Here is a 15454-nt window from a genome sequence, read left to right as displayed (position 1 = left end):
CTGAAAATATGAGCAGTTTATCTCGAAAAACATAAAAAAAGATGATGAAGATTCTGGCTCACTCCAAATTAGTAGGGAGGCCAGAAGGGTCTCAATGAGTGAATTGAATTAAACTGAAGCAGCTGAATACCAGAGATTATGATTGTGATGAGTAATTGCTGTTTTACATATGCATGTGTGCATCTGCATGAAATATGATTTCAGATTTTTGATCTGCCTTGATGTAACTGCAGGTAATAATTTTCAAAAGTTGTACATATTGTTGGCATTATTTAAGATAACTAAGGACATGCAAAAGTAATCATCAAAATGTTATGAGGATAACAAATAAAAGTGGGTTTACACAGCCTGCAACAAAGAGTATTAAAGGGTGGTTTGACTATATTGTCATATAATCTCATACTGACACTACTTCCTCAACCTGACAGGAACGTTTGAATGAATAAACAAAACTAAATTTTAGTTGTCACTATGCAAAGTCTAAGCTTAAAGTTAAGTTAATTCCTGACTCTGTTTTAGCCATGCAGGAGCAGCTATTTAATAAAAAATTTCATCATGAACTCAAAAAGGGCTGTTTAAGAATCGATTGCTATCTGAGTATTTCTCAGATGTGAGAGAAGGTGGCCATGCTCTTCAATAGAAACAGACAAGGCAATATGAACAGGTCAGTGCTTGTAAAGGCTAAAGACTGATGGAGAAGGATGAAATTTGAGATGTTAGAGTAAAATCCTTGTTATCGGAAATAAGCATGAAATGTCAAATAACACCATCTTCACTCATTTTTCTCTCCTCGGTTCCTTTCCTTTGTTATTTCATCACTCTGTATCTTCACTTTATCTCACCACATCCCAGTTCAGGCTCTAACAAGCCCTCTACATGATGCTGCATTTCCCCTTCAGCTTGTCAGCCCTGCTTTGCTTCCCAGAACGCTTGCCATCGATGTTCAAACTCATGTTCCTCTTCTTCTCTAAATTGAGAAGCTCCTGGAAAAGCTCAGTGACATTGTGGTTAGTCTTAGCTGAGGTCTCCATGAAAGCACACTTCCAGATCTTGGACTGGGCCTCTCCATCTTCGGTCTTCACTTCCCGTTGAGTCTCATCACTTTTGTTTCCCACGAGCATGATGGGGATGTTCTCTATGTTGCCTTTAATAGCGAGAATCTGCTGGTATATGGGCTTTAATTCTTCCAGGGATTGCTTACTAGTGATGGAGTAGACCAGGATAAATGCGTGACCCTTGGAGATGGACAGACGCTGCATGGCGGGAAACTGGTGGCTGCCAGTTGTGTCTGTGATCTGCAGGGTGCAGACGCTCTTGTCACAGCTGATCACCTGCCGGTACGTGTCCTCCACCGTTGGGATGTAGGTGTCCCGGAAAGTGCCTTTCACAAAACGGAGCACCAGTGAGCTCTTCCCTACACCCCCTGCGCCAAACACCACCACACGGTAGTCGTTGCTCTGCTCTGGCATCTTGGGCCTTCAGTTGCACCACTGCTTTCTAGACCTAATAGAGGTAAAAGAAACATTTAGATGATTGTGTATCGTTTATCCTTAACAGGATCTTTTTAATTTCAAGCACCACCAAATATACCCCCAAAACAATTTTGGTGTAGAATCAGTTTTCAATCAGAAATCTCTAGCAAATTTCACAAACAGTTACAAATTAATGGCAAGCAATTGAATTGAACTTGTTACCAATCTTTGTTACAACGCCGTGAAAATTTTTTTTAGTGTTTAAGGACACCCTTCCTAAAATATAAAGGCTATATATTTTCATGTACCCATTTATATTAAGATTATTTCATTTGATTCATGTTAATACAAAAATATAAATGTAACATATTTGACAAAAATGTTTTTCTTTTTCCACAAAACTACATTTATTTGTTTTAGTATTTCTTATTTTTAAATCACTAAAACTCTTAGTAAAATAAATTACTATAACTGTAATTAATCTCAGGATTTATGACCAATGCGTAAAAAAATATTTTTTTTTATTTTAAAGGTGCTGTATGTAGGATTGACACCGAGTGGTTGTACTAGGTATTGCAGTCCAAATAGAAAATATTGGAGAGGGTTTTTTTCACTCGGCCCCTCCTCCTCAGACTTGACGCACACGAAGACACCAACAGGAACGAGCGCAGTTGACGATGAATAAAAATTAAATTCACTGTGTTTTCCACCAACTGGCAACCCAGGGTGCCGAAATACGGTTGGGTAAACTGGCAGTGGGCGGGTTTCACAAACTAAAACAGAGACCCATTCCGGCCCAGTGTTGTGCCGAATTCTGCACCCCTGCCAGATTATGCACCCCCTCTTTGAAATCACTACCTGATTGCTTAATCCCAACCCCACCCCTAATCTTAACCCCTCCCCCACACCTACAGCTAAACCTACCAGAGGGTGCATTATCTGGCAGGGTGCAAATTTCGGCCCAACACTGGAATGCACATTTTCAAAGGAGATTTACTGACTGTAGCATTGTTTTTCAGATAAAACAAGTATTTTAACTTAGCTTGTTTCTTAAATATCTGCAAACAAATGGTATTTTTATGCTTATTAGTCAAAAACCTACATACAGCACCATTAAGTAAATATGTTAATTTGAACAATTTTTTTAACCGCAAATCCTCTAGGACCCACTTGTGACCCCTAAAATCACATTGTAAAATGCTAAAGTACATTGTTAAGCATAACACACAGGACAGGAATGACAAGCAATATTTTTCATCGGTCACCAAACATACTGTTGAATGCTTGGTTCTATTTCTAACAATGAGTAGCCACTCCCTATGAAAAAACCCTCACATTTGTAAATTAAACATAACATTTATTCTGATTGCCAGTGATTATGTCAGATCACATAGTGTACTATATACAGAAACATTTTTATACACGTCTGCCTGTTTAAATCCATTATGCTTTAAACATTTAACATGATCATAATGTATTTACTGGATATTTATCTAATACAAAATTACAGGTATGAAACACAAACACGTTTAGAGATGCTTTGCCTTTAGATAGGACTCAAGTGGCTTTTCTGAAGAAATAGATATAAGCCTTGTCATCCATCATGCTATTATGAAATCACAATGCAACTCATCATAATGAATCTGTGCTTTGCCCTCAGACACTCTCTTGCTTTTGCTGCAGTTTATAGTAGTGTATTATTTATTGCCTCAGAGCCAAAACAATAACACTAAACATGTTTCTGCTCCTGAGCACCCATTCAGACTGAAGCACTATGTATGTGTCTAAGAGTAAAAGAAGTTTTAGATTTTTTTTTTTAAATAAGCTTTTATTTGTGCAATTTAATGTTCTCATGAATAATTTAGCCAAAACACAGACCATATCCATCAGTGTCAGATGACCACAAACGCAGAACACACATCGAATTGTGTATAGATTATGCAGATGCAAGCAAGAACACAATTTCCAGGCTTTGCACCGATTTCAACCTCAGTAATCAATACCTCAATTTCACACAGCGCAGCAGCCGAGTGATCCTGATAGACTCCTGCAATGAAACTACCACAGTTCTACCAAAGTTTCTGCTGAACTCCATCAAAAAGAACAGATTAATCTGGTATGTGCAGCATGTATACTATTCATATGAAACCATATTAGTATGTGGCAGGCATGATTATATGTCTCATAAATCTTGAGCTGATTTAAAAAATTAAAAAGCTGATTTTTTTTTTGAAAAAAAAATCATTTTTGAAAACTGGCTTCCCATCAAAAATGCTTCAGATTTTCATCCAGCATTATGACACCAGGCCATTTGCACTCAGGGCTTAAAGTATAGCGACATGCTTGGCAGGGTGCAGCAATCCAGACAGCAGTCAAGCTCTCATTTGAGAGAAGCCCTGGTGCCTCTCCCGCTCTCTCTGACACTCTGCATGCTGTCAAATCAATGAGAAGAGAACACGGTGCCTTTGATCAATGCTAGGGTCTAGGGATTTCAGGCATCTGACAGGCTGGTGCCCCTCATAGGTGTCACCCTTGTTTCTGTGGTATGATTGATGTCGATCTCCCTTGGAGTTCTGTGTTATCTTTAAGTGCCTCACGGATGGGCAGGAGAGTTGCTGAGCTTATTAATGCTGTCACAGCATCTTGGTACTCCAGCCAAACTCTCTTAGAGATTAAGTTTGGCACGAGGAGAGATTATAATGCATGTCCCTTATTCAAGGTTCTTCCAAGCTCTCTCACAGCAATGTGCTGATGCTGCCAGATTTGGGAATGACCTTGCTTTTACCGAAATGAATGTTGAATATATCACTCAGACATTAGGATTCGAAAGGTAATGTTTGCTGAATAGCATAATGGCGCCGTGCCAAATACTCTAAAACAATCACAGTAAATGGAAGTGCAGGCTCTGTTTGCAAACTACACACTCCAGTGCCATGCATACGGAAGACAGAGACAACAGTATATAGACAAATGACCCTATTTGCTTTCTGGGCTTATTGTGAGTGAATCACTGGTGCATGTCAGTCCAAAGAAATTAAAAGTTCTTCATAGACTTAAATCAATATGTATTAATTTGCTGTTGTTTTGAACAACATTCCTTTTCTACTGATATCACAGGCCTCGCTGAATAATGTATACTAATAGCTAAAGAATTATTTACGAGCTATTTTAAAAAAAACTTCAATTTTGTCTGGGTTTACCCCCTGTTGCTAGAAGTTACACTTTCTAGATCCAAAAGGAATCTTTTTTAAATGATGTCATTCAATTATTTATGGATTTATTAGTAGTAGTAATAGTAGTAGTAGTAACAGAATTTAAATCACATACTTTTCCTTCTAAATTTCTTATTATAAAAGAAAAAGGTTGCGAATCAGGGTGCGAATTGCTGAATTTTAATTCAGGTGTAACTGAGTATCAAGCAGGATTCAGAATTGCAGATTGTAAAGAAGAAACATTTGAATATGTATTTTTTTTTTTACAGGAATAACATCCAACTGACCTTTTTCCTGTAAACCATTTCCTAGTAGAATTCTATATCTAAAAATGTCTGACACAAAAGCTAGTTTTTGAAGCAATTATTACACATTTTGGGAGGGTTACTACATTTAGCAGACAGTAGAATTGTGGCGTCCCATAAAACAGTTACAAGTAACAAATGCGCTTACAGTTTAGAGAATGTTAAGAGTGTTTCAGAAAATGGGCAAAAGTGACTGAAAAAATTTGTAAACGAAATAGATAGATTTTGCATTTTCTGCTTCAAAAATTTCACATTTAATTCATCATTCTACTTGCTGATTCTTCGTAATTGTGAAATTTACTGAGTAAAATTTTTGCTTCCACACTATTGTTTCAGTGTAGTATAGATAGATAGATAGATAGATAGATAGATAGATAGATAGATAGATAGATAGATAGATAGATAAGATGCGCCAAGCTATTTTTGATCTGTGAGAACAGACTTTTAAAGTGAATCACTGCATTGGATTCCACAAGACGCTCATCAGTCCATTAGCCTGAGTCTGCTCTAATCTGGGTGAGAGGCTTTGCAGCATAATATACTGTCTAAAGAGCTGCTTTCTCTTTATCAGTCAAACCAGGCTTTCACTCTGCCATAAATGGCAGTTCCATAGTCATATCCCCATGGATACCAATATTCTATTGAAGAAAAAAGGATTTTCAGTTCAGAAATTACTCTTATTCTCAGATATACCTCGCTTTACTGCATCCTAAAGGCACTGAGAGGAGATGGAGAGCCATCTGCATGGGCACATTAGTGTTCAAAGGCTGTGTGCACACTGAGTCTGAAACAAATGTCAGTGTTCTGAGAAATCAAACCAGAACAGCCTGTTGGTTACTGCATGCACAGACTGAAAGAGAAAGGGAGAATGGGATAAATAGGAAGAGAGGGCTACGGAAATGGAAAAATAGCCTTGGTGCCATTAAAAGCATGACTTTGTATGTCATTACCTTTTTCTTGTAAAAAGCGCAAATAAAAGTGTTTTATTTATTTTTTATTGGTTGCTGTTCAGATATAATATCCATATGTACTGCAATAATGAAACAAAAAAAGTATTCTAGAAAAGATTTTTAATAATTGTATATAAGGAATTAAAAGGGATAGGTCATCCAAAAGTGAAAATTCTGTCACCATTTATTCATCCTCTTGTTATTGTCTTGTCTGTCCTGACTTGTATTCTATGAATTCTGAATTTACATCTCAAAAAAAAAATTGTATTAAATAAAAAAAGACTTATCTCACAATACAAATGTTATTGTGCAATTCTGAAACAAAAAGACTCATCAGTTAGATATAACCTCAAGTATATTAGCCAGAACTGTGAAATAAAAAGTTGCAATTACCTAACTAAATCACTGCTGGGTCTTAAAGCCAGAGATGTGTGATTTTTTATATCATACAGTGTTTACAGTATAGAAGCAAAAATGTGGACTCATAGGGGGAGCAGGTCTACAGCCTAAAAATACCACATTTACCATCTGCCATCTCTCTGCACCAAATGTTGCTGGATTAGCCCAGACCCACTCATTCAGCTGTGCCCTTGCATGAGAAAATGTCTAGATCTAAAACAGAGTTGTAAATAAATACTGGCTTGACTAAATCAAACACTCGCCTTTATAGCAGTCAGTTGGGACTAAACAGATTCTATTAATTAATTGTGGGAATTTTCAATACAATACATTCCATGTCAAAAATCATGATTTATGCAAATACTGCCAGCAAAATTAACCTTATAGAGCATATTAAAAAGGGTCATATGATGCTTTTTTAAAGATCATTATTTTGTGTATTTGGTGAAGCAGAATATGTTGACGTTTTAATGTTCAAAAAACCAGAGGTGGAAAGAGTACAAAAATATTCTACTCAAGTAAAAGTACCATTACATTAATGAAATTTTACTTAAGTACAAGTAAAAGTACCAGTCTAAAAATCAACTCAAGTAAAAGTAAAAAGTAGCTCATTTAAAATTTACTCAGAGTAAAAATTACTTAGTTACATTTTAACAGTGGGAGGGAGTCAATAATGGGACAGGCCAAGGGTGTCAAACTCAGTTCCTGGAGGGCCACAGTCCTGCACAGTTTAGATTTAACCCTAATTAAACACACCTGATCCAGCTAATCTAATAATTTAGGTTTATTTGAAAACTACATGATATGTGTGCTGGAGCAGGGTTAGAACTAAACTCTGCAGGGCTATGGCCCTCCAGGAACTGAGTTTGACACCCCTGTGATAGGTCTATTAATCTCAAACTAGTTGTTTTTAATTAAAGGAATCAGTTATTTAGAATAATAAAAAATTTGGGCTGTTACCAGGCAAATCAGTATCAACAAACTCATCTTTTAATGCAGAGGAAATGCAGAAGATTCATTGGAAGTGGCATTTAGATGTATTACACTGTTTAGTGCAGGACAAGAATACATTTAACCTGCAGTTACAAATGCATGAATAATGTTTTGATATACAAGACATAAAATGTTGAATACTCATTTGAAATGATAAGAAATTAATTATTTTTAAAAAATCAAAAGATACTTTAAATGTGAAATTAAAATGGCCATATGTGTCAGCAAGTCACTGTTAATAAGTGAGTCATTGCGACTGAACCGAATCATTTAAACGGTTGATTCATTCAGAAACGAAACACTGTCACGTTGCTCAGAGACGCAAAACTGTGCTTTGGTGGCTGTGTTTGGAATTATTTTCTGTTGTAGAAATAGAGCTAAAAAAGGCAATATTGTGTCTGAACGCAAGTCTCTTAATTAACTTTTTTACTGAACTGTTATATATATATGTATGTATATATTCATGATGATTTTTGGTGGAAAAGACGGCATTCTTTGTGTGATTTTGATTTAATATATGAAATTATATAAATATGTGAATTTTCTGCCCCTATATCTTAAATTTTGTGATCATTCTAAATGCACTTTAGGAGACACAGTGAAAGAACGCACTATAAATGCGCGCGCACATCATTAAAACAAAAAACATGATATTATCGCAGATGATATATATAGCACACTCCTCACTACTGTCTTTTTGGCTAATTTATGCAAAACCTCTTGCTAAAATGTCAAAGCTTCATTTTAACCACCAATGCAATGATGCAATTACTTAGCTTACCTCTATATTCTTGCGAAGGGTTGATGTCTTGTCGAGATTTTATAAGCTGCTGGTCTTCCTAGGCAAGTACAGCTTACACTGCATAATAGAGCATACATATGGCCAGGGGTTCACTTCATTTCCTTCGAGTTCAACTTCAGAATATGACGGGGTTTCGTTTTCAGCGGTGTCTGCACCACTAACGCCTGTTTTGACCGTCTGCATCTTTCTTGTGATTTTAGCGCCAGTTTGCCCTCCTGCCCATTATTTACTGACGTAGTTTCCAGGGAGCGATTTATTTTATTTATTCATTTTTTTTACTCAGTAATTAATGTGTTTTAAAATGTAGCGAAGTACAATACTTTAAACAAAATATACTTAAGTAAAAGTAAAATTACAGATTTTAAAAATTACTTTAAAAAGTATTAGTACACAAAAAAGCTACTCAATTACAGTAACGCGAGTAAATGTAATTCGTTACTTTCCACCTCTGCAAAAAACACATTATTTTTCAAATATTGTACATTATTGTAGGTCCTCTATGCCCCGCCTCTCTCAAATGTGTCTTTTTCTACAAAGTCAAAGTTTTACACAAGCCATGGACGGTTAAGACAGCTGAGTCCACTGTGTGACCCTGTCTCTCTCTCTCACACACACACGCGAAACTCAGCATTTGAACATTAACAGCAAATACTTAAAGTAATAACAAAATATTCTTACAGTAGCTGATTCAGAAGAACCAGATTGTCGTAGCAAAGTCAGAATAACCTCCTCTCCTAGGTTCACGAAACGGTCATCCAAAAAAAGTGTTGCTGTTCTGTTGTAAGTAATCTTAAAGATTCCTAAATGCATCTAATTTTGGAAGGCCAAATAATGTCCTTTTGCTTTCGCCTAGATACACACAGTATCTCCCTGACATGGCTGCAGTTAACTGAAACTTTGCCATTCTTTGCGTGAACATTTGGGCAGCATTACACAAAAATTTCCACATAGTGACATGTACATGTGGGGGCGTGTTTAAATGAGCCGTTTTAGGGGGCGTGGCAGAGTCTTAACTTTGATAAATAATATCTCTTTGGATTTGAGACTGTAGTCTTTGCAACTTTACAGATCTTTTTTATGCACCAAGAGCTTGTAACACTCCAAAGAGAAAGGAAAAATTGAAATCGCATCATATGACCGCTTTAATAAACACCTGACATGATAGAATCCAAAGTCTACCTTAAAGTAATAGTGCACTTAAAATTTTAAAGTTGAATTCTGTCTAACGAAAACAATACAAATAAAATCAACTGTTTTTGTTCATACAATTATAGTCAAAGTTTTAAATAATATTGGAATTAATGTATATTGTATGGACAAAAACGATCTTTAAAATATATTATATTACTTGTATTACATCATGTATTACACAGAAGAAAGTCATATATGAACACCATGAGGGTAAGCAATTTCCAAATTTTCAGTTTTTGGGTGAACTATACCTTGAAATACATCCTACATCAATAAATAAAATAAATATAATTTATTTTATTTAAATATAAATATAATAATAAAATAGTCATCATTAAAATCATTAAAAGGTAACAAGCAGCAACTATAAATAAAGTCAAATACATAAGATACCTGACACCATAATGTGACTCTCTAACCTCGTGAACTTAAAACAAATGACTATACATGACAGCTTCAGCTGACTGGCTAATCACTCTGTTGCGTTTTACCTTACCATAAGTGTCCTGCAGTTTTACTGTGTCTCTGCCAGCACTGCAAGAAACATCTATCTTGCTCTTGTCGATCAGTCCGTCAAACAAATTGTTCCTCTGTGCACAGGGCTTAGAGGCTAATCATTGCGCTTTACATCGTCTGCCTGCTGGATGTGCTTCCAGTGACCCAATTCAAAGGATTTAAAACTCCCAGCATGCATTCACACCACAAAGCAAAGCTGCTGCGATACAAGGCCACAGTCCAAGAAAAGAGTGCATGAAGGTCTGATATATTAGAGATCATGTGAGATCTTTGAACTAGATAATGACTACTGTAAACTGCATTTTATACTGAGATGAATGTGTTTTTGAGAGTCTTTCTACTTCATCCCTTATACTGTCTGGCCTATGCACTGGCAGACAACATGCATCTTAAAACCTTAATACTGAGGCTTATGGAGATATGGAAATAAATCAAATTCATGAATTGTCTTCCACAAATATACTTGATTGATTTAATATCGTTTGCAAATGACTTGTGGTTTGCTGTGAACATGAACATGCATTTGTCCTTCGGCTAGTCCAGTTGCTTAGTCCCCTTTCTCCATTAACTGCTATACCTTGAATTAATTGTTAATAACAATACAGATCTAGGCAGGAATTTTCTCGGCTTAACTGGTGAGGTTAAGTGGGTGGTAAATGTCTATGATTTTATATACTTAATCAGTTAATCTCAAATGAGCATGATTATAAATTCATCATGCGCATTTCATAATTTTCAGGGATAATTGCAGTCTTTATGAGTGTGAAGCAGTCACATGGCTTGATCTCTGCCCTTTGAGCTATCTTCCAGGTAAATGTTTAATATATTTAAGTAAAAAGAAAAATACTTAGCACAGATTTAGACAGATTTCTATTCTAACAGGGTGTTAAGGGTTCATCCACAATATTATCTGACATTGATTTATTCAGCAAGCAAGGCAATATTTGCTGATACCTCAAAACATCCTGTGATACATCCTGTGATTGACATAATCTATATTATGATATTACAAATCCAGTTAAATAATGCATGAATATTTCATTAACTCCCTTAAAATTGCAAATTCTGCATCCCAATTGGGAAAATCTCTCTCTCTCTATGTATATATATATACATACATATATATATATATATACATACATATATATATATATATATACATACATATATATATATATATATATATATATATATATATATATATATGTGTGTGTGTGTGTGTGTGTGTGTGTGTGTGTGTGTGTGTGTGTGTGTGTACCTTTAAATTAAATTATAGTTTTTAAATTGATATAAAAATACAAATAATAGGGGGGGAAATGTACCTTTTGTGTAGCAAAATAGGCTACATTTCAAAAATAAAGTTGTGAAAAATAAAGTGTTGCATCATTATATTATTGTTAGTCATTTGATTGATGCATCAAATCATTTTGATGTATTGTTTCACTTCTAATTTCTAACACAGTCTATACTATGGTTTGCTCTGAAAACAAACATTAAGTTCCTTGTTTAAAGCACAGCAGTTTGTGGCAACTAAGTAACATTAGTAACATCCAAACCAGGCTGTGCCCTTAAGTGCCTTGCTCAATATAAGTTCTTGCAGGGCTGTCTCTGCCTGATCTCAAGAGTTTTTCTCAGAGAGCAGTAGCAGAAAGACCAATCTGTCACTATATATTTCTAATAAAGACGAACAGATCTAATAAAGTAAACACACCAGGATAACACTTGACTCCCTCAATACAGCTAAACACTCTTAACAGAGTGAGGGGACATCCATATCTAACATTATCCCACAATGCACCTCAGTGGTGAGTATACAACCAATGTACACTCAAAGGTAAGTTGCTACAGCAGGGGCCCTTGAGCTAAATTTTTCTTGTATTTTAGCTCTAATCCAACACACCTGAACAATTTAATCAAGGTCTTCATGATTGCTAGAAAGTTACAGACATGTACATTTGATCAAGGCTGGAGCTAAACTCTGGAAGTGGACCTTGAGAGTCAGAGTTGAGAACCTCTCTGTTAAAGAATACCCAACCTCTGTGAAGGTTACAACGAGTGAATTCTTGCATCTCGCGAGAAGATGGTGTCCACTGCAGAGTAATGTAGGGAATAGTGTATGAGGGGGAGATTTCAGATACATCCTAAGTTTTGTTTATGCCTTATTTGTCCCAACAGGACCAGCAGTTTTGGACTTCATAGTAACATCTACTGGCATGGATGCATTACGTTTGTGAATTGCTAATGCTTTGCACCAAATCTTTTGTTTTGTTCTTTTCCTTTATTTGTGTTTCTACATCCATTCTCTGACTAGGAAAAATGGCTTTAACAAAATAATACACCATCAATTAACAGACTCTGAGCTCACAACAAGTCTGTCAGTAAAGGTTTATACATTAACATTAAAATCAGATTCCTTTAGGTGAAAATGAATACAATTTTACTTACATAACTTAACTGTTGCACTCTATTACATGATAGGACTGTGTGATGTCATCAAGGTGGAATCCATAAGGGGCCACCCCCTCCATGTGAAACAAAACCTTTTTATTATCAGTTATGTTGTCATCTCACGTTATTGTGCATAAGCTTTATAACATTTCTTAAATGTACAGCTTATTTATTTATCTGCAAAACTTTTTAATAAGCAAATAATTAATTTTAAATTCTACATTTTACAATTTTTAATTCTATTACACCGTGGGCCAGTTGAGGATGCCTAAAAGGATTTAAACATTACTACTTCTGTTACTAATAAAAGCATAAGTTACTGGAAATGTGCTTCGCCTTTTCTCAGTCAGCTTGTCCATTCTATTATTACCTCTGGTGCAATACTAAAAACTGATGCACGCCTATGAATTAGTCTTCATATAAATTGCTGCATTAGATTCCATTATGAGCGCAGCCTGCATCATGTTCCGCAACAAGACTACCATGCATTGGCTCTATGCGATGATATATTATTATACTAATAATCCATGCAAGACGACGTCAGCAGCGCGCGGAATCCTCTTTTTCAATGTTCACGTTGCACAACCAAATCAGACTCTGTAGCCCACTATACGTTCAGCCGTTTAGTCATCAAAAATCTCCGTATCATTCAATGGCCTTTTTAATGGTGCAAAGTGAGATGAATTTACATATATCTCCAATTAAATGGATGACTGATCCTGTGCATACTGGTTTACTGTTTGTCGCACACACTCGTACATTTATCAAACACTTAAAAATGTATAGGCTACTGTGGAACCACTAGCGCGTAAATGGACATCTCCACGGTCTCTAAGACTGCAGACAGTTTGCACGTATGTATCTTATATATTATATATCACCATGTGGCCGGTTGTTGGACAGATGAGTAAACTATACGAGTTCAGCATTACCATATCATACGCAGCCCGTTTCATTCATAAAGAAGCGGCTCTCCTCCATAGCACTGGTCGTGATTCACATGCCTTCTTTCGGCTATAATGTAGGTAAAGCCACGTTTTATTAAGAATCGTGTTCCATTCTCCACATTTCCGTTTTCGTTACTATGACAGTTATGGTCAGTGCAGCTAACGCATGATTTCCACACAATACAGAAAATGCTGCAAGTATTCAGCAGGCAAAGTCTAACAGAAATCTGTGTTACGCTTGTCCGGGTTGCTCATGCTGTGTTAAATAAATAGAAATAAAATAAAAATGACATAATATACCAAAGGCACTAAATGAATGAATTGATTTCATACGTCGGCGCGCGATTCGACGCACCTACCTGAACTTAACGTAGGCTATATCCCGCGTGACTGATCTTTGACTGACAGCACAGATGAATGGCAGGTACTAAAGCATTTTAGACTAATAATGAAGACGTGATAGAGTCCAATCTCAACGGCAGTCCTCTCTCCCTCTCTCTGTATAGCACTCTCTCTATCTCTCTCTTTCACACACACACACACGCACACACACACACACCCTCCTCCTCAAAATCTCCACTTGCTTCAAGGTGGGAGATTTTTTACATATTGCCTACAGGAGGTGAACAAAATAACATAAGCACCTACAAAGCAGTCTCTCATTTTACTGAATTATAATGAAGCCTAATCTTATAATTCAGTACACATCAATATTAAATTATTTTATGTGTCACGCACTGAAACATGAATATGTTTGACAGATGTTTCATATTGTAAAACACAAATATAAAAATGTAAATATAAAATGTACAAAAATATATAAAATGTAAATGCTTAAACTATTTTAAATAAATGCATTTACATCTAAATACACTTAAAAATAAATGTAAATAAATATATTTAATTCTTAAACACATTTAAATAAACAAATTCAAGTTAATTAAATGTAAATAAACAATTGAGAATACATTAAAATAATGAAATAAACATTTAAATAAATGGAAATAAAAATGTAAAGATAATTTTCATTTCCTCCATTTTTAAGGTGCCTCAAATACTGATTACCCAAGAGATTGCAATATACATTCTAAGTGTCTCAATTAGGTTTTTTTTTTTCAGAGGTTTCTGGCAGTGTAATAATCTGAGGGATCCCCAAATGTTGTATCAAGTACATATGAATTTTTACAGCTTTTGAATTTTCGTGTTCCCTCTCACTGAGACTGAGGTGTTTTGGCTGTGGCTAACAAGGCAGAGCGAAGAATGTTAGTCCCTGTCACAGTCTGAATCTTTGTGTTGAATCTTAGTGGATAATGGTGCAGAGTTCCTTGAGGCAATTCAGATTTCTTTGACTGACAGCTAGATCTTGTAAGGGTGGCCCATCTTAACCCTTAAACAGGCAAGAGTGGAAAATGATGAGCAAAAAATATTTTCATGTCATTTTTTACATCACCTGAGCTTAAGTAAAACATATCCAAAAGAATTTTTGAAATATTTAATATATTTTGGATTTTATGAGTTGTGACTCCCAGGTCACGTTGCCTGATTAGGGTATAAAAAAAGGACCAAGTCATTAATCTGTTAACTGTTACTGGCCTACTTGACACTGCATGCTTAAAACAATTATATCCTATACTTTCCCTGATGAAATGTTGACAAATTATATATCATATATACGAACTCAAGATTCAGTCTGTGAAAACCATTTTGAAATCGGACCTTGCTTTACCATAAAAATGGTACTCTGTTACCCCCCATTTTTTAAATAGGCATTAAAGTGCACTATCCAAACTTAAATTGCTGTAATTTATGAACACTTTGGAATATAAACCTAAGGTTGGTCTCTTTTTAAAAGAAAATTAGCAGATTCTGGCAAAAGTGGATTTTTTTCAAGAAATTGAAGTATCAAAAAGTTATAGAAGTTTAAATGTACTGTGTAATGTGTAATGTGTAATGTGTAATGTGTAACATGTAATGTGTTAATTTTATTATATTTTATTTATTATAAATATTTTACATAACAGGTTTTACTCTAAAATTGGTATAAAATTAAAGCCTTGTGTCTAAATTTGAAAAACAAATTTGAAGTTGATATGAAAAAAAATTGAGGTTCATATGAGATTTTATTTAGGGCGTCATACCACACACATCCACTGGGAGTCATCAAAACTATTTTGAATTTTGCTTAATGATTTTATTCTCTAGATTTCTCTGTGAATTGC

The 15454-nt window shown here is 35.4% G+C and overlaps 1 protein-coding gene across 3 annotated transcripts; it reads right to left on the bottom strand.

The window, feature by feature from the left end:
• Positions 1-255: 255 nt before the first annotated feature.
• On the bottom strand, positions 256-13773 carry LOC132154168 (GTP-binding protein Di-Ras1-like). 3 transcript variants are annotated; one of them, XM_059562775.1, is made up of 2 exons: positions 13587-13773; positions 256-1490 (listed from the first exon to the last, which is right to left on the bottom strand). In XM_059562775.1, the coding sequence occupies exon 2, from the start codon at positions 1467-1469 to the stop codon at positions 873-875; it is 597 nt and encodes a 198-aa protein (XP_059418758.1). In that variant the 5' UTR covers positions 1470-1490; positions 13587-13773; the 3' UTR covers positions 256-872. The 3 variants fall into 3 exon arrangements, with proteins under 3 accessions (XP_059418758.1, XP_059418759.1, XP_059418757.1); XM_059562776.1 differs by having other exon boundaries at positions 256-1503; positions 13595-13772; XM_059562774.1 differs by lacking the exon at positions 13587-13773 and adding an exon at positions 9821-9961 and having other exon boundaries at positions 256-1503.
• Between the last annotated feature and the right edge of the window lie 1681 nt (positions 13774-15454).

This window comes from Carassius carassius, chromosome 12 (genome assembly GCF_963082965.1).
Source record: "Carassius carassius chromosome 12, fCarCar2.1, whole genome shotgun sequence".
In the NCBI taxonomy this organism is placed as follows: domain Eukaryota; kingdom Metazoa; phylum Chordata; class Actinopteri; order Cypriniformes; family Cyprinidae; genus Carassius; species Carassius carassius.
This window is presented reverse-complemented; position numbering and strand designations above follow the sequence as displayed.